Below are 19,265 nucleotides of genomic sequence, written 5' to 3' on the forward strand. Positions count from 1 at the left end.
TGCTCCTTTCAGCTTCCCAAGGGCAGCAGAGAGGGGCCAGATCCTCACTTTGCCCCCTCAGGGAAGCAGAAATGATCCTCCTCGGGGCAGTGGGGATGCTGGCCTTTTCGGCTTCACCATGTACATTTTATTTCCCGATGACATCCGCACACAACGATAGGAGTAGCCCTCTCCCTCACTGCCTGAGGTCGGGGAAATGGTCGGATAATCACCCCCCCCCCCTCACCCCCTGCCCGCTCCACACACACAAATGTCAGCAGTACAGAGGATGAGATACTAAGGGGTTAATGGACTAGTTGGTGATGCAGGATTTTTGGAATACAAGGCACCATTTGATCAAGTAGTCCATTTGAATCTTCTCTGGCAAGTCACTAACCTAGGTCTTGTAGCTTTGGGAATCCAATAACTATACATGACTACTTTAACAGATTGACAGTTAACATTACTTATTGCCCATGTATGATTTAATTTGAGATATTCAGTAAAAAAAAGTGAAAATGTCCACTAGACGGCAGCGCTGGCTTGGTTTTTAAATTTCACTACGAGTAATCCATGTGTAGCAAGGTCAGTGCTGCCATCTAGTGGGCATGTGACATTTTCAGATAAACTCCTCAAAGTGGAAACTATTTTCGGGGGCAGAAATAAGATTACATCCGATTTGACTGAAATCAAACAGCCCAAAAGGGGGAGGGGAGGGGGGGGCAAAAAAAAATAAATAAAAAAAATCGGTTACTTGACTAACCATTTTACAAGGTTGCAAGGATCAACACTTTTGGTGAAGATCTCTAGAAGGCTCTTCTCAGGATTTTCATTCAAAAGCTACAGCTAGTGGTACAAGTATAAGTAAAAATCAAAACCAAGAACTGTTTTGGCCAGGAAGCATGATGCCAATGAATCATTCTGGACAGAAAAACTATTTCAGCAAAGTATCCAGAAAGGTTCCACAAACATTACAGTGCAAAGGATAAATTGACCAGCTTTCGGTAGATGAAAACGTCATTGGTATCCAACAGTCTTCTAGCACCTCCAGGCTTGAATCTTATGTAGTTAAGCCTGAATACACGAGAAAAAATATATGTTGTGCCCAAAGCAAATGTACTTCTAATAAAAAGGGGCTGCTCATGAGCAGTGCATTCATGCAGGGAAACACATCCTATGTTCATTAGCGAGCAATCAACCAAACAAATCGCACCAGAAAATAAAATAATCAAATGAAACAAAGCACAATTCTTTCTTTAATGGAGTATAAAGACTGCAGTCAAATAAGTGCAATAAAAAAATAAATAACAAGATTAGAGTGTCATGTGATGCATTGAAAAAACTATGCAGGTGTTTAATTGACATGTTGACTAACAGCTGACCGTTACAGATAATCTGCGAAGAGGCTTGGGTGGAGGTAAACTGGCAACACAGATAAAACAGGTGTTAACAGTTGAACTCTTGAGGTCTTCAGTCAGCCAGGTTTATTTCATCCCTTGAGTGATGACATCCCTGCCCTCATAATCTCATCAACCAAGAGAATATTGCTAGCAATCACTGTGCTGAAAAACAAAAATTAAGGCATCACGTTAGACCAAGTGGATTTAACAACATTAATGAGCATATTAATGTCACTATTGGCATCAACTCAGAAGGAATACGTTATTTACCTTTAACTCCGGTTCACCAGCATTGGTATCTTTCATAGATTCACATGCTGTGGATATTCCCATCAGGCTGGGAACTCTTGGTAACAGCAGTTTAAACTTAAACTGAAAACGTAGTCACTTGTGTGCTCTAGTGCAGTCATTTTGGGTCATCCTACCACAGCCAATTGGAACCCACTCCCTTAATTTCTCCCCCATCGACCCGCTTCTGATTTGGCAAGCACACAGGAGTGTCAGTAAGCCAAAATATGAGCCATGCGTGGTAGCAGGGAGGTTTGCATGTGAATCTATGAAAGATACCAATGCTGGAGAACCAGAGTTACAGCCAAGTAACTTCTTCCTTCTCCAGCATTGGATCCTTCATAGATTCACAAATAGATTACAAAGCAGTATTAATGAATACAGACCGGTGGAGGTAAGCTGCCAGCACAACTTACGACTGGAGACTTACTAACCTCACACACAATGGTTATGCAGAACCAACTGGCCAACTCTAGACTTCTGCCAAATCAGTCGACACAATAGAACGTGGTGAATGTATGCACCGATCTCCAGGTGGCTGCACGGCAGATATCAGGCAGTGGGATCCCGGAGAGGAAGGCAGTGGTAGCAGCCACCGCTCTGGTGGAGTGAGCCTGGGGCATGCGCCTTGAAGCGGCCCGTCGATGGCAGAAGGAAATGCAGGCCATGATACATCTTGAAATGGAAGACTTCGATTGGAACTTCTGGGCCGGGGGAAAGCACGAACGCCACAATTGATCCATAGGAGGGAAATGACTTAGTACGCGCCACATACTACTTGAGGGCACGCACAACATCCAGCATGTGCAGCGCTCGCTCCGCTGGAGAGGTCTGTGTGCCGAACAACACTGGCAAAAACCACTGGTTGATAAAGATTGGAGGACAGCACCTTCAGCATAAATGTCTGATTACTACGCAGGATAGCCTTGTGAAACGTCAAATAAGGCAGTTTGGAGGAAAATGCAATGATTTCACCAACTCGCCTGGCCGACGTTATGGCCTCCAAGAAAAGTTTTCCAGGAACGATGCTTGATGGATGTGTGGTGCATAGATTCAAAGCGCGGCTTCATGGGCTTTGTAAGTGTTATGGGAGTTTCCTGAAGTTCTACTGGCAGTAAGACTTTAGTAAGCTATCTCAGTGGTTTGTAGATCTTAAACTCTTACTATCAGTCTGTACTAGCTCAGGACCTTGTTAGTGTGGCAGAGCAGTCAGGCTCATTTTAAGAGGAAGATGTGAGCTGTAGTTAAGTTAGACAGGTACAGCAAAGAAGCACTTCTATTTTTTTTAAAAGATCACATGCATTACTCACCATAATAGCATTTCTGATTGTATCTGCTTAGATTCACATGCTTTTCATATAGTTCGACATCTAGTGATAATCGCGGAGATTGCATCTTTCGAATATCGAAGGTGACAGACATGTGCATGACTAACACTATCCCCATCGTGACGTGTAGTATACCCAAAATCCCTCATGCATCGAGGTACTGCTGGTTGTGTTTTTTCTGCCATAAGGGAGGTCACCGTGAGAGATTACAGAAGAGACCATGTATATTTACACCAGAATCACTTTAAATACCTCTGAAGTCTATTATATAGTATTCCTAAGTGTTCTACTGTAAACGTCTAAGGGCACTTTCACTTGTTTTTATTCACAGTTACAATTGTAACATTAGAAAAGGGAAGACAAGGTTATCGTATTATTGGCAATTGTCCACTCATGCTGTTTTCAACAGGTCACACGGTAATGTATTTATGCTGCAAACACAGAAAAGTCACTTAAAAAGGGACATGAGCTTAGTTCAAGTTTCTAGAGACTGTTTCTTCACCTGGCAAGTCGTTTAAAGTCCAAAAAGCAACCCTAGCTAAAGGCAGTACGGAGAGGGCTTTAAGTCTTGGAAAGAAATGTATATGAACAAGTTACTCACCTGTAACTATTTTTCTCCAGCCTGGGTCTGACATGGATTCACATGCTCATGAATATTGCCCATCAGGCTGGGTGTCCTCAGTAAAAGAAAAAAAGAAGTTTCACTTTCAACTGCATTTCTCCTCTAGACTGAGCACTGGGTCATACTGCCACAAGACAATGACTGCCCTCTCCCGAAGAGGGGACGGCGGAAGGGGGGGATGATTTCACATGTGAAGCCATGCCAGACCCATGCTGGTGAAGACGTGCATTACTTACCGTAAAGGCATTTCTGATTGGATTGTATCTGCTTAGATTCTCATGCTAGGCATATAGTTTGACATCCAGTGGTCACCGCAGAATATTGAATTTAGAGCATAGAAAGGGGACATGGACGTGCCTGTAACACTGTCCCTACGTGACATGTAGTGTACCAAAAATCCCTCCCGTGTTGAGGTCCCTCAGATTGTATGTTTTCTGACGTGAGGGAGCCTATGACTACCATGAGGGAGTACAGAAAAGAAAGTAGTAAGACATCTAGGTTTCTTCCATCCCAGCTGGAAAGAAGGGGGGGCGCATGTGAATCTAAGCAGATACCGTGAAAGCATTTTTGAGTGTAAGTAATTCATGTCTTCTGATGCTTGTTAATCTGCTTAAAATCGCATGCTGTGCATAGACTAGCGAGCAGTACCAGAGTTGGAGGTGGGTTATGAGAAGGAACAGTAGGAAAAAAAAAGATGTCTTAGTATTGCTTGTCCCACCCGAGACTCAGTCCTAGAATGAGTGTCTAAGCAATAGCATTTTGTAAAGGTGTGTACAGAACTCCAGGTTGCCGCTTTGCAAATTGACTCAAGGGGAACATTTAGGCACTGAGGCTTCCATAGCATTCATTGCAGAGTAGAATGTGCTCTCAGCTTCAAGGGCAGTTCTCTCTTAGCAAGAATATAACAGTGATGCATTTAACAATACATTTAGAGGTAGGAGATTGAGACAGGGTCTCCCTCTCTACCTACTGCCACCGAAACATAAAATTGATCCAGTGTGTGCAGGCTTCTTTCTCCCATGTTGGAGGGGTTCTAAAAGAACGTTCGTAGTTCTATGGATTGGTTCACATGGAACTTTGTAATGAATTTAGGCGCAAACATAGGGCGAGTGCGCAGAACCACCTTATCTTTGTGAACTGTTACAAAGGGGTCTTGGACTGAGAGCGCTTGTAGTTCACAACTCTCCTAATGGAAGCAATAGCCATTAGAAAGGCAGTTTTGTAGGCAAGATCTTTGAGACTTGCTTTATGCATGGGCTCGAAAGGAGGCCCACAAGTCCAGTCAACACCACGTTTAAGTCACATCCGGGAGCTGGATTAGAAATGCTAGGGCAAATTCTTTTTACTCCCCTCCATGAAAGCCTTAGTAACTGGTATTTTCCACCACAACACCTTTTGTTGTGATGAAGTGTAGGCTGAAAGAGCAGCTAAGTGAACTTTTAGCAAATTAAAGACTAGGCCCGAGTCAAATAAATGACTCCAGTACAAAACGATGTGTAGGAGAGCAGTCAATGGGGGTTGATGCTCTTAAGAGTTGCACCAGATAAAACGTTTCCATTTACTGGAATAGCAATACCGTGTTAGGTTTTCTTGCCTCCCCGAGTATGTCCATACATCTGAGGGAGTTGCAGGTGCCTGAACTCTATGACCTCAGGGGCCAGGCCTCCAAGTTCAGCGTTTGCGGGCATGGGTAAAGTGTCTCCCCTTTGTCTTGCGACATGTTGTACAGGCAAGGCAGTTTGGAGGAGATCAGGACATCTCCATGAGATGAGCGAACCAGGGTTGGCGGGCCCACAGGGGGGCCACCAATATTGTGACTGGTTCCCGGTGCATCTTGTGCACCATCTTGTTGAGTAGGGGAGGAGGGCGTAAACAAATTTCCCTGATCCAGAGTGTTCCCCTTGGAACGGGTTTGGGGTACCTGGAGGCGTAATCTTGGCATTGAGCATTCTCCAGTTGCAAACAAGTCGATCTCTGGGAAGACCCATTCTGCGAAAACGTTGGAGACTAGGTCTTTGTGTAATCGCCATTTGTACTCCGTGGGTAGTGGGAAATCTCTGCCGAGTAAGTCTGCCAGAAGATCCCTGGAACATGTTTTGACAGCTGGAAATGTGTTTGAGAGCCCACTTCCAAATGTCCGGGACAGTTTGGAGACAGCCCTTGTTCAGATAATACATGGCCGTGGTGCTGTCTGAGGATCAGGACCGTCTTTCCCTGTCTGAAAGGTCTTCAGCGCTTTGAAAACGGCTAACCGCTCAAACAGGTTTATGTGGTTGGATGCTACAATCCTCACGCTGCGAGAGATGCGTCTGTAGTCAGAGTGGCTTTGACTGCGGGGGGGCAGGGGGGGGTGGGGTTTTGAAGGATTTCCCCTTGAAGAGGTTCTCCCTCGACCACCTCCACCGTAGCAAGAGAACGAGGGCTGGCGAGACAACCACTACATCGTCCCACTGTCCGCTGGCCTGACACCACTTGCTTTTGAGCCACTCCTGCATTGGATGCAGGCGCGTGAGGAACCAAATAAATGCATGACGCCATCATTCCCAACCGTCGCATAGCTTTGCGTACTGTCACCTCTCGACTGGCTACATATTGAGGGATTTGAAACAGCATGTTTTGGACCCTCTTTTTGGAGGGGAAGATGAGGCCGTCCTTTGTTTGAATTAGAGCCCCTACGAATTGTTTGACCTGACTGCGGTCCAAGCTGGATTTCTTCTCGATGGAGAATCCCAGGCTGAAAAGGTTTAGTGTCTTGGGTATTTGACAGACCTGTTCCGTAGGAGTGCCCAGTTATGAGCCAGTTGTCGAGGTAAGGATAAACCAGGATGGATTGCCTGCGAAGGTGTGCTGCTGCCACTGCTAGTACCTTTGTAAATACCCTTGGTGCAGAGGCTATGCCGAAGGGTAGTACCTTGAATTGATGTTTGTCTTATATCATGAATCTGAGGTATTTTCTGTGCACCTGCAACATCGAAATATGAAAGTATGAATCTTTCATGTCCAATGTTGCCATGTAATCCCCTGAAAGAGCAGGGGAATTACTTCCTGCAGAGTGACCATGCAGAACTTTTGTGGCTTTACAAATTTGTTCGCTGAGCGCAGATCTAATACAGGGTGCATAGTGAAATCCTTTTTGGGTAAAAGGAAGTACACTGAATAAATACCTTCATTTACCGGTAGTATCTTGACTTCCTGAAGGAGGCGCAGATGGTCTGGCGTCAGTCTTTCGTGTGGAGGTCTGAACTTTGGGGACCGGCTGAACTCTATACAGTACCCGTGGGCCACGGTCTTCAGTACCCACTGGTCTGTAGTTATCCCCTCCCATGCCTGAAGAAACAATGTTAACCGGCCCCCGACCGGGGAGGCATGGGCGGGGAGCCGGATATGGGGGTCAATTTGAACCCAAGGTCGGGGAGCCTCTGGGGTTAGAGTTCCAGACCCTTCCTGTCCCATGAAGCCGACCTCTTTTGGGATACGGGGTGGTGTATCCGCTGGTTCCTTGCAGAGAGGACCAATTGTTTCCTGAGGTGTACGGTGAGGAGATGCCCGCCTGCACCATAAACCACCACTACACACCCATTGAATTTGCTAGGGATATATGTCCAAAAGAATAAATTTGTATAAATTGTAAATTACTCGAGACAGATCTGTGCACCCCTACTTCCTACGTAGGGAGTGAAACTTTGGCCACAAAAAAAGGAGTCTGGACCCAGTTCCTCGACTTGGAGGGCTTTTGTGTGATTTGATCTAGTGTCTTCAGGGTGTCTAGCTCCTTTGCAGTCTCAAGAGCTTCGTCGACTGCTCTTCCAAATAGGTTGGATTCTTCCAATGGCTTATTTATGAGTGACGCTCTAGTTTATGGTTTGAACCCAGAGTTTTAGCCACGGGTGTCTCTTTAGGAGGGTGCTCTGAGCCAAAGATCGACCCGCTGTCTCAACGGAATCCAAAGTGTTTTTTTGAGGATACTTTGGTTTACTTGTCTGTCCACTGTTACCGTGGACAGCAGGCCTTCCTGTAACATGGCCGATTAAGCGTCTGCGTAGCAGGCTAACAAGGTTGTATTGTTAGTGATGCTGCAGCCGTAACCCTTTTTCCTGGGGCCTAGAGTCTTTTACACTCCTCGTCAGGGGGTGCCTCCCCGGTTGACAGGGGAACCCCTGCCCTTTTCCTGGTAGTGGTCGCCACCAGTGATTCTGGAGTGGAGGGACCTCTGATGTAAAGGGTATCAGAGGTGGAAGGCCGCAATAACTTTCGCAACCTTGGATTAACTGCTCTTGTGAGGGAAGGTGTTAGTAACAAGGGAGCCAGTCACTTTTTAATTGGGTTTAGTAGAGGAATAGCCAGTCTTGCAGGCAGTTTCTCTTTAAGAATGTCCTCTACGAAGTCAGCATCAGGAACAGCTTAATCGGTGGCGATCTTGAAATGTTCTGCTGCTTTGCGCAACATGGCGTTGAACGTCATCCACTGGAGAGGGCTGTCGGGAATCTAAACACAGGGCATCAGGATCTGGTGAAGGATTATGAAACTGCCATGGCTGAGGGTCACCCATATTAGGGATTTCTTCCCACCCCTGTATGGGGTCATGCATATCTTCAGGGTCAAAGAAAGGATCATCACCCTAAGTGTATGTGTCTGCAGGGACCTCTTCAGTAAGGTGGCAAGTGTACACATCCTCCTCCTGAGAGGGATCAAAGAGTCTGAAATTTAGCCACAGGGGGCAAAATGCTGCTCTCCGTGGACTTTTGGGGTGGATTGCTCTGAGGAGATTACAAACTTGTCCAGCATCTCCATACAACCCTCGCATGTTTCCCCTAGTCCAAGCAGAAGACCCAGAGGGGTCTAGAGGTGGAAAGGGCTTGTGTACGATCCTCTGACGCCAAACGTTGAGATTTGTATCAACGCCAAAGAAATACTTTCTTCGCCTTCCGAAAAAGGTATTAGGGGGACCGGCACAGGTTGCGTGTCGCTGTGCTTCTCCAGTATTTCTTTTAGCCTACCTTTAGATCTCGATGAATCCTTGGCCTTTCCCGTGGGCATCAGCAGATCCTTTGAGTGTCGCTTCTGAGTGTCAGCTGAAACAATTCTCGCGATGGGCCTGCGGTTGTGCAGTCTTCGGCGGAACAGGGACCTTGTCGGCGGCAGATGCCTTCTTACGATGCAGCTCGATGGATCTTGGAATATTGGGGGTAGCACCCTTCAATTTAGAGAGCCCAGTCGCTAAGTGCAACAGCGGGGAGGGCTGCAGATCCCGATTGTCACTGGGCACGGCCAAAACGTCCGGTGTGCCCGTTGGTGCTGTGGTCCGCTTCGACCACGTCAAAGACTGGCCGGGGGTTTTGCGTTTAGTGAGTTGAGAATGTTAGTCTTTGTCGCCAGGGTGTACAGTCCACATAGCAGTGCCCGAGCCGTGCCTGGTGGGGCTGGGGACAGAGCGGGAGTCGTCCGCCGAAAGGTCAACGACCTCAGAGTCGAAGGCCTGCTCGTCACTGATGCCCTCGTTGCAATCAGCGGTTGCGGCAGCGAAAGAACTCGACCCGGCCTTCCACATCCCATAGGCCGCCCACTGCTTGATACAGCGCTCCTTCAAGGTCTTCTGACCGAGGCGCTTGCAAGCCACAACCTTTTTCGTCGCGATCGAGGGGCAACGGTTACACTGTAGATGCTCATCTCTCCAAGGAAATTTGCCCTTGCAAACGGGGCAAAACCTAAAGAGTCCTCTCCATAGCTGAGGATAAGGAAAGTGATGATGACCAGGGAGGAAAGGGAAAGGCATTCTCAGACTTTACAGAAATGTCCATCGCGCCCCCATTCTCCTTACTGTGTAGGCCGGCCACGCGGTCGGCAACGCCGATTAAGTCTCCTTCCGTCGAAGGTCCGTAGGGGCTTCGGCAAGATCAGGAACCACCATCGATCAGGACAGTTAAAGTAAACATGAATTTAATATATTCAACCAAAGGTCGATGGAACAATTAGCAATGTCTCGGGACGAGCTCAGCATAAAGCAACCAGTATGCTGGGTGAGACAACACAATCTGAGGGACCTCGACGTGCAAGGGATTTTGGGTACACTACACGTCACGTAGGGACAGTGTTACAGGCAAGCCCATGCAGACGTCCCTTTCGATATTCGAAAGGGAAGACGCAATACTCGCGGTGACCACTGGATGTCGGACTATATGCACAGCATGCGATTCTAAACAAGGATCAAAACAATAGTTACAGGTAACTAACTTGTTCCTTCTCCTGCATGGATTCACATGCTCATGAATAAAGAATACATAGCAGTACAACATTAGACAACTAAGGGCGGTGGCAAGGCTCAACAGAAACAATTACTCTTACCTCCTGAGCAGGCTCACCTTCAAGCAAACAGGTTGCGTAGCACTGCTTGGCTGACCCTCGACTCCTCGCTGGAATCACAGTCAATGCAGTAGAATCTTGTGAAGGTGTGCGTGGACATCCACGTAGCAGCCCTGCAGATGTCCAGCAGGGGCACACCAAACAGGAACACAGTTGCAGCGATTGCTCTGGTCAAATGCACTCTCAGACGGACGGTTTGCCAACTGATGACTGATACAGGCGGAGAGCCACCTGGGGATGGAAGCCTTGGACTAGGCATTCCCCTTATTCAAAGGACCAAAGTTCACGAATAGTTGAGACATCTTCCGGAAACTTTGTGCATGCCACAAAACTTCAAGGCACAAGCCACATCCAGCGAGTGCAAAGTCCTTTCAGCCAGTGACAAAGGTTTCATAAAGAACACAGGCAAAACCAAAACCTTAAGGTGGAACTCCAATGGAACCTTTGGCATGAAGGAGGGGTGCGTTTGCAGCATCACCCTCTTGTTGTGAAAAGTTAGATAAGGCTGTTTGCAGGATAGGGCCTGGATCTCACCCACCCTCCTGGCAGAAGTGATGGCCATGAGGAACGGAGGGGCCTGATGCATGGGCTTGAAGCCTTCACTGGCAAGAACGATCAAAACAGTGATTTGAGGAACTCCTTGACGAGCTGGTGGGACCAATGAAGACAGTCCTGAGACCTGGTGTAGCAGGAGATAGCCGCCAAATGCACCTTGGTAGAGGCGTGCGCCAGTGCCGCCCTGGCCGAGGAGAACGAGTACAGAAGAATCTGCAAGGGCGTTACCCTCAGAGGATTGATCTTCTGAGTCCGGCACCATGTTGCGTAAAGTTTACACGTGTGCCTGTAGCACTTCAGAGTCGACGACGCTCTGGCAAGGACCTCCCTGCAGTCCGCTGGGAGCTCATACCCTCCAAACTTAGGCTGCAGGAGTCAAGCCTTCAGGTTCAGTAATCCTGGGTCATGATGTAGGCTTGCGTCTCCTCTGGCGAGCAGATCCGTGACTACTGGCAGCTTGACCAGGGGCGATGTTGACAGGTTGAGAAGATCCGGGTACCAAATCGGCCTCGGCCATGCCAGGGAAACGAGGATCATCCTGCATCAGCACTGTTTGAGTTGATGACTCGCAGCAGGAGAGGCAACGCGTACAGTAAGAGGCCCTCCACTGGAAGGAAAACGCATCCCCAGGCTCCTTGGCTGGTGGAACATCTGCTGGCGAATTTCTGGCATTTGGAATTTGTTGCCGACGCAAACCATTCGATCTATGGCCTGCCCCATTTGAGGAAGAGGCTATCCACTTGATCTTGTCGAAGCTCCCACTCGTGGCAAAAGCGCAGCTCCCTGTTGAGGGAGTCGGTGATGGGGTTCTTGACTCCAGCAAGGTGCAAAGGAAATTATACGTTACTCACTGTAGTGACTAACTTACTCTTAGTCCATAGTCCCCTTTCCTCCATACTGAATCGGCGTCCCTTCCAAGCAACATGAGATGGAACCTTTTCCACCAGAAAAAAAACCTTCCCCTTTAAATTTAGAGGCGTGCAGGGGTGACACACAGGGAGCATGCGCTGCCCTGACTCCGCCACCACACCTCAGTCCCCATTGATGCGTCAATAGATTTAACATTGCCCAACACCAGTATTATGGGGGAGGTTGGTGGGACGTATGGAGGAAAGGGGACTATGGACCAAGAGTACGTTATTCACTACAGTGAGTAACTTATAAGACCTGCATTACTCACAGTAATAGCATTTCGGATGATTGTATCTGCTTAGATTCACATGCTGTGCATATGGTCCGACATCCAGTGATAACCACAGAGTATTGCATCTCGTCTTTCGGGGACGTCCACATGTCTGTAACACTATCCCTATCAAGAGGTGTGTAGTACCCAAAATCCCTCACGCGCCGAGGTCCCTCAGATTGTATTTTTTCTGCCATGAGAGAGCCCAAGGCTATAGTGAGTACATAAAGAAAGTAGTAAGACGTCCATGTTTCTTCCACCCCGAGCGGGGAGGTAGGGAGGGCGCATGTGAATCCAAGCAGATATAATCATCAGAAATCGTATTAAGGTGAGTAATGCATGTCTTCCGATGCTTGTTAATCTGCTTAGAATCACATGCTGTGCAGAGACTAGCAAGCAGTACCCGGAGTTGGAGGTGGGTTGTGAGAAGGAACAGTAGCGAAAAGCGGTCTTAGTATGGCTTGTCCCACCTGAGAATCAGACCTAGAATGAGTGTCTAGGCAATAGTGTTTTGTAAAGGTGTGTACAGAACTTAAGCTTAGACAAATGTCCCCAACCGAGTTATCCAGAGACCGTTCCCCTTGGATCGGTTCTGGGGGTACCTGGAGGCATAGTCTTGGCATTGGGCGTTCTCCTGAGTAGCAAACAGGTCGATCTGTATTCTGAGAAGACGTTGGACACAATGTCGTTGTGCAGTTGCAATTTGTATTCTTCTGGCAGAGGAAAATCTCTGATGAGTACGTCTGCAAGAAGATAGAGTTCCCCTGGAACATGTTGGGACAACAAATATCTTGTGTTTGATAGCCCAAATACAAATGTTTTGGGACAGCTTGGATAGCCCTGGAGAGCGAGTGCCCCCCTGTTTGTTCAGGTAATACATTGCTGTAGTGCTGTCGGTTAGGATCAGCACCGTCTTTCCTTGCAGTTGCACCTGAAAGGCTTTCAATGCTTTGAACACCGCTAATAGCTCCAGTAAGTTTATATGGTTGGACGCTACTTGAGGGGACCACACTCAGTTTGCTGTCTGCCGAAGCAGGTGAGCTCCCCACCCCGTGAGATGAGTGTCGTGAGAGTGGCTTCCACTGCAGGGGTAGTGAAGGTCTTCCCCTTCAAGAGATTTTCTCGACTACCACTGCAGAGAGGAGGGCTGGCGAGACAACGGATCTTCCCATTGTCCGCTGGCCTGACACCACTGGCTGTTGAGCCGCTCTTGCAAGGGACGCATGCGCACCTGCGTGTGGGTAACCAAGTATATACATGACGCCATCATCCCTAGCAAACGCATGGCCTTGCGTACCGTCACCTCCAAACTGGCTACATATTGAGGAATCTGAGAGCATGTTCTGAACCCTCTCGCTGGAGGGGGAAGACAAGACAGTCTTCCGTCCGAATTAGCGCTCTCAGAAATTGTATTACTGGGCTGGGGACGAACCTAGATTTCTTTTCGTGGATTGAAAAACCCAGGCTGGAGGAGATCTACTGTTTTTTGGGTGTTCGAAAAACAAGCGAACGAGTCCCCTGTAATGAGTCAGTCGTCGAGGCAAGGGTAAACTGGGACTGATGGTCTGCGCAGGTGTGCTGCTGCCACTGCCAGGACTTGGTAAACACCCTTGGCGCTGAGGCGCTGCCGAAGGGGAGTACCTTGAATTGTTAGTGTTTGTCCTGGATCATGAACCTTCGGTATTTTCTGTGCGCTGGCAACATTGAAATATGAAAGTATGCATCTTTCATGTCTAATGTTGCCATGAAGTCCTCCTGTTTCAGCAATGGGATCACCTCCTGCAGTGTTACCATGCAAAACTTGTGGTTTTATAAACTTGTTCGCTGGGCGCATATCTAAACAGGACACATGGTGAGATCCTTTTTGGGTACAAGGAAGTACGCTGATTAAATACCCTTGTTTACATGAAGAATAGGGGCGGCTTGGGCGGCTTCTATGGCGTTCTTTCCCAGCAGTGCTTCCGCCCCTTGGATCAGGATCGCCAGATGATTCGGTGAAAGGCATCGTGAGTGCGACGGTCTGCACTGTGGAGGTTGGGCGAATTCCACGCAATAACTGTGGGCGACCGTCTTTAAGACTCACTGGTCGGAAGTTAACCCCTCCCATGCCTTGAGGAAAGATGTTAAATCGCCCCCTGACCGGGGAGACATGGGAGGGGATCTGGACTTGGTGGTCATTTCTGACCAGACGCTGTGGCTCCTCTGGGATTGGGGCCTCCCGTCTCTACCTTTGCGCGTTTGACCCCTTGAGGGGGTAGTACATAGGGCTTCCAGATTGATTTGTGTTGAAGTTACCCGTGCCGTAGTTCTGACCAGCACGGGCTTACCCTCGAAAGGACAGCCGAGAATGGATTACCCCTCTGGGAGGAGGGGTACTGTGTAATTTGGTGCAAGGACCTTACGTAGTCTTGTGCTCCTTCTCGGCCATCTCCAACGCTTAATCCACTGCTTTCCCCTAAGAGGTTAGTCTCTTCAATGGGTTTATTAATGAGGGAGGCCTGAGTCTCAGGTCTGAAGCCCGATGTACTCCTGTGGCAAAGTACCCCTGCCCTCTTTCGAGTGGTAGTCACTACCAGTGAGTCTGGGATGGCGTGCCCTTTGATATACAGAGGGTCGGTAGGAGAAGGCCGAAATAATTTTTCAACTCTCGGGTTCACCACCCGTGTCTGAGCAGGTGTCACCAATGAGGGAGCTACCCATCTCAGGAGGGGGATGGATTGACTCACCAGAGGTTTTTCCTTGATAATAAATATCCTCCACGAAATCCTGCTCAGGTACCGCCTCTTGAGTGGCAATTTTGAAGTATTCAGCTGCTTTTTTCACCAGAGTTGAAAGCAATTTGGTCATCCACACTGGAGGTCTGGCGAGCCGGGGTGGGCCGAGGAGAGTCTAGGCACAAAATATCACTGTCCGGATCTTGGTGTGTCCAAGGGTCTTGACCTTCCTGCTGGGTTTCCTCCCAGTTGTCCATCGTATTCTGTTGATCTTCCTCACAGATGGAGAAAAGAAGCTTCTTCATTACAAATGTCTATGTGTCCATATGGACCATGTCTTGTTGGAAAACAAGAGACTACATTTCTTGAATTTGGGGGTTCGGGTCTACCCGAGCCCTTTTCGTGGGAGGATGATCAGAAGAACCAATAATCTGTTCCAGCCGATCCATGCAACCTTCAAATTTTTCCGTGGTCCACCTAGAGGACCCAAACAAGAAACTACGTTCTCCGCACTCTGGCGTTGCAAGGAACCTCTCAAGGTGGCGGAGAGGGGCCCTTGACCATTTACGTAAGTCTCAGCGGAATCGAGGATCAAATCTGTTGAAATCTTTTCCGCGGCTTGGCCCATAACTTTAGGTGGAACCAGAATAACGCCCACCGCTGCTGCGATTCTTCCAATGCTACTCTGGATAGTCGCTGAATCGTCGGGGGACAAAGTCTCTGATGATTTGTCGGTAGTAGAAAAACTGTCCACGGCACCAGGAGGCCTAGCGGTCCTGCTGTAGGGGGAGACAGGCGTTACACGACCTGTGTTAGTCCTTCCAAGGATATCTGACCCTACACTTAGGGCAGAATCTTAAAGGAGTCCTTTCCATAGCAAAAGGTAAGGATGACCAGACCGAAAGGGAAAAGAGGGAAAGGGAGGAAAGACATACTAAACAATATGGCCACCCCGACCCCACTCTCCCTACTGTATAGGTTGGCCAGAGGGCCCGTCCACATGGAAAATCCAGCCGCCTGATCTTAAGCGCCGAAATCCACAGCCGTAGACTATTCCCCCGTAGTCTTCGTTGAAGATGTTCTTATTGGCAAAGTGACTTAACGGGGAATAAACCGACAATTCGGTAAAGAAACAATGTCTAGTAAGAGCTCCGCTATAGGGCGACCAGTTATCTGGGTGTAAAGAAACAATCTGAGGGACCTCGGCGCATGAGGGATTTTGGGTACTACACGTCACAATAGGGATAGTGTTATAGACACGCCTATGCAGTCGTCCCCTTTTGGTCCCCGAAAGACGAGATGCAATACTCGCGGTTACCACTGGATGTCGGACCATATGCACAGCATGCAATTCTAAGCAGATCAACAAGCATCAGAATTACTCTTACGTCCCGGCCCCTTTCCTCCATATTGTATGGGCGATTACAACCGATTCTAGCCTCAAAGTGGAGGGGAGACCCCTCCTTAAGCAAATAGTTTCCTGAGAACCGCCTGTCCGAAAGCCACATCATATCAAGAGCTGCATCCAAACAGTAATGCTTGCAGAAAGCCAAGGGAGAGGCCCAAGTGGCCGCCCTGCTTATGACTTGCCAAAGTACATGGCGCTGGAATGCGATGGCCGTTGTCTTGGCTCTCACTGCGTGGGCATGCATGTTGGCAGGGAGCAGCTTGTGCTGGACCTTGTACGCCTCATTGATGGCGAGACCATACAGCGGGACATGGAAGCCTTATTAGCCTGATCTTGAGCCGCCAAAAGTGACAAAAAGGACATCCGATTTGCGGAAGCCCTTGAATTTTAGGGCACGCCAGACATCCAGGCAGTGTAGCACCTGTGGTTCATTCTTGGGAATCGGGGAAATAACGTAGAAAGGACTACTTCCTCATTTAAGTGTAATGCAGACAGAACCTTGGGCAGAAATGCCGGGTGCGTCCGCATGACTACCTTGTCTTTGTGAAAAGTGGTATATGGTTCCAAGGCGACTAGCACCTGGATCTCGCCGACTATGAGCCGAGGTAAGGCCGACTAGTAAGGCCATCTTGATGGGGACCAGCCTGATGTCCACAGACGCCATTGGCTCGTATGGTTTGTGCACCAGGGCACCCAAGACTATGTTAAGGTCCCACACAGGATGCAGTCTCTTGATGGGCGGGCAGAGCCTAGCGAGACCCGAGTTTGACGAAAGGGTTGGAGGAGAAAATGCCCTCCCGAGTTCCTGTAAGCCCCAATAGCTGCAAGGTATGTGCAGCAGGTGTCCACCTACACGCTTGAATGAGCAAGGTGCGCCGAAAAGGAGAGCACGTCGTCCAGAGTGTAAGCCAAGGGTTCGATACCCTTGGAGTCTGCCCAGTGGCAGAATCTGCTCCATTTGCTTTTGTACTGGGCCCTGGTGGCTTTGCTCCTAGCACCCTGTATGATCTCCAGATTGGGCTTTGAGAGGCTAAGGTGCCGAAGCGTTTCCCTGCTCAGGTACCACGCCGAGAGGGCTAGTTTCCCTGGGGGGGTGGATGACTGCCCCCTGCTGTGTAAGAAAATGTACTGGGCCCGTCGGAAGGTGAATCAGGGGCACCGAGAGGCTGAGTAACTCCTAAAACAATGGCCGGGCAGGCCCCCATGGAGCTATCAGAACAATGAGGAGTCGGCGAGACTCCTTGATTTTTCAGATTACCCTGTGGATCAGGGGAGTGGGTGGAAAGGCGTAGGCTTTCATGCTGGTCCACTCGAGGTGAAATGAGTCTCCCAGAAAGCCGGGGGCCCTGACCTTGCCAGGATGTGAACTGGGGACACTTCTCGTGCCAGGAGGCAAAGAGATCCACGTTGGGATGACCCCACCCGTTGAAGATCTGAATAACGAGGTCGTTTAGCTGCCCCTCGTAATTGTCTGCTCCCAGCCTGCTGAGCCTGTCCGCTGCCAGGTTGGATTCCCCCGGGAGGTGGACTACCGTGAGGTAAATGTCATTTTTTAGGGCCCACTCCCACATGCGGATAGCCAGTCTGCACAGAGGGGATCTGGTGCCTCCCTGCTTGTTGATGTAGTACATGCTGGTCGAGTTGTCCATCTAATTGAGGACAACCTTGCCCCTGAGAAGCGGTAGGAATGCTCCAAGCGCTAGACAGATTGTGTTTAGCTCCAACCAGTTGATGTGGTATTCCTGCTCCTGTCCAAGTGCCGTGGACTGAGGCCGTCCAGGGTGGCTCTCCAGCCCTCGAGCGAGGAGTCTGATGGTGGCCTGCTGGTGGCCTGCTGGGAGGGTGGCTGAAAGGGTTTGCCCATCCGCAGGTTGCAGTTCCTGGACCACCAGGTTTTTCCAGGTGGAGAGATGGAGGGACGTTGATCATCTCGGATTGAGAGCCCCATTCCTGGTTTCATGAGGCCGCAAAATGCAACTCAATCCTCCTCATCCTTAGTCTTGTGTGCGGCACGCCTAATAGGACAGATTAAGAGTAGACCCAGGAGATGTTGGTACCACCATGCCCAGGTCACCTCTCTGCCGTGGAAGTGGGCGGAGGACCTCTTGATGGCCGAGATTTTGTCCTACGACCGGGAGACATTCACGGAGCACATGTCCCAGATGAGGCCCAGGAAAGTCAGTCTGCGTGGGCTGCAGTTGTGACTTGAGATTGAGCGAGAAGCCCAGATCGTGCAGTGTGTTCATAAGGGTATGGTAGAGTGGAGAACCACCTCTGGTGATGTAGTCCTGACAAGCCAGTCGTCGAGGTACGGGTAGATGGAGACCCTGCGCTCAGAGGAGGGCCACCACGACATTCATGAGTCTGGTAAAGACCCTCGGGCCAATTTGAGGCCAAAAGGAAGGACCTTGAATTGAAATGGTAGGCCATGATCCTGAACTGTAGGAAACATCGACGGGGCTGCCAAATCAGGACGTGTAGGCACGCGTCCTTCAGATCCAGGGAGCACATCCAGTCTCCCTTGTCCAATGTCCCAGCTATAAAAGCTGGCGTAACCATCTTGATTTTTTGCAGGGATAAGGAGAGGTTGAGGGTGGAAAGGTCCAGCACAACTCTGAGGTCCGCCTGGTTCTTCTGAATGGCGAAAATCCTGGAGTAAAAGTCAAAGCCTCGCTGCAAGGCTGGGACTTCCTCCACTGCCTGGCTCTCTACGAGCGACCGGATCTCCGCCAAAAGAGTTGCTGCCCCAACCTGTGGGAGGGGAGGAGGGCGGAGAGGCTGGGATAGGAAGGCGGTAACCCATGGATACTACAGATAGGATCCAGGGGTCTGCAAAATTTTGGTACCAGAACTCTGCATGGAGAGCAAGCCTGCCAGCCCACCCGAGACCCATGGGACCGAATGGGTGCGTCATGAGTTCTTTCCCTCGGAGGGGGACTGGAAAAAGCCATTACACCCCCCCCCCCATATTTGTTGCTTGTGCCGGCTCTCAGATGGCGAGCAGTCGATCCGGCTGCCTAGATCTGCGTTCCTGGAACGCCGCAGAACCCTCCATATGTACGACCCCTTTCCGAGCGCTGCAGAGATTGGGTGTACAATTTGGGCGTGGTCTTTGTAAGGATGGATAAAGATTGCCATTTATGAGCGGCTTTTCTTTTTGTCCAGCTCCACGTCCGTAGAGGAGTAGAAGAAGTCCCCCCACCCTCAAATTGTAGATCTAGAATGCACTCCTGGACATCCGGGTTGAATTTGTTGCCCGGAGCCAGGCTGTTCTCATGTCTGTGGCAATACAGCTGGCACGGCCTGAGGCATCGATATGAGCCACTTTGTAGTCCATGAGGTCATGTGCCACTAGCTTGGCTTCAGCCAGCCCCGCCTTAAAGCGTGAATGGCTCTGGGAAGGGGGGGGAGGGGAGGAGGGTGAAGAG

General features: G+C 49.4%; 1 protein-coding gene across 1 annotated transcript in view; it reads right to left on the reverse strand.

Annotated features, from left to right (window-relative positions):
- Positions 1–1,222: 1,222 nt before the first annotated feature.
- The window catches only part of CCT6A (chaperonin containing TCP1 subunit 6A), a 391,452-nt gene continuing 373,409 nt past the window's right edge, over positions 1,223–19,265 (reverse strand). Inside the window, exon 14 of the mRNA XM_069614878.1 lies at positions 1,223–1,541. Coding sequence (XP_069470979.1) covers positions 1,469–1,541 — 73 coding nt within the window. The 3' untranslated portion in view covers positions 1,223–1,468. The remainder of the gene's footprint in view (positions 1,542–19,265) is intronic.

The sequence above is a fragment of the Ambystoma mexicanum genome, chromosome 9 (genome assembly GCF_040938575.1).
Source record: "Ambystoma mexicanum isolate Mex_15411 chromosome 9, UKY_AmexF1_1, whole genome shotgun sequence".
Taxonomy (NCBI): Eukaryota; Metazoa; Chordata; class Amphibia; order Caudata; family Ambystomatidae; genus Ambystoma; species Ambystoma mexicanum.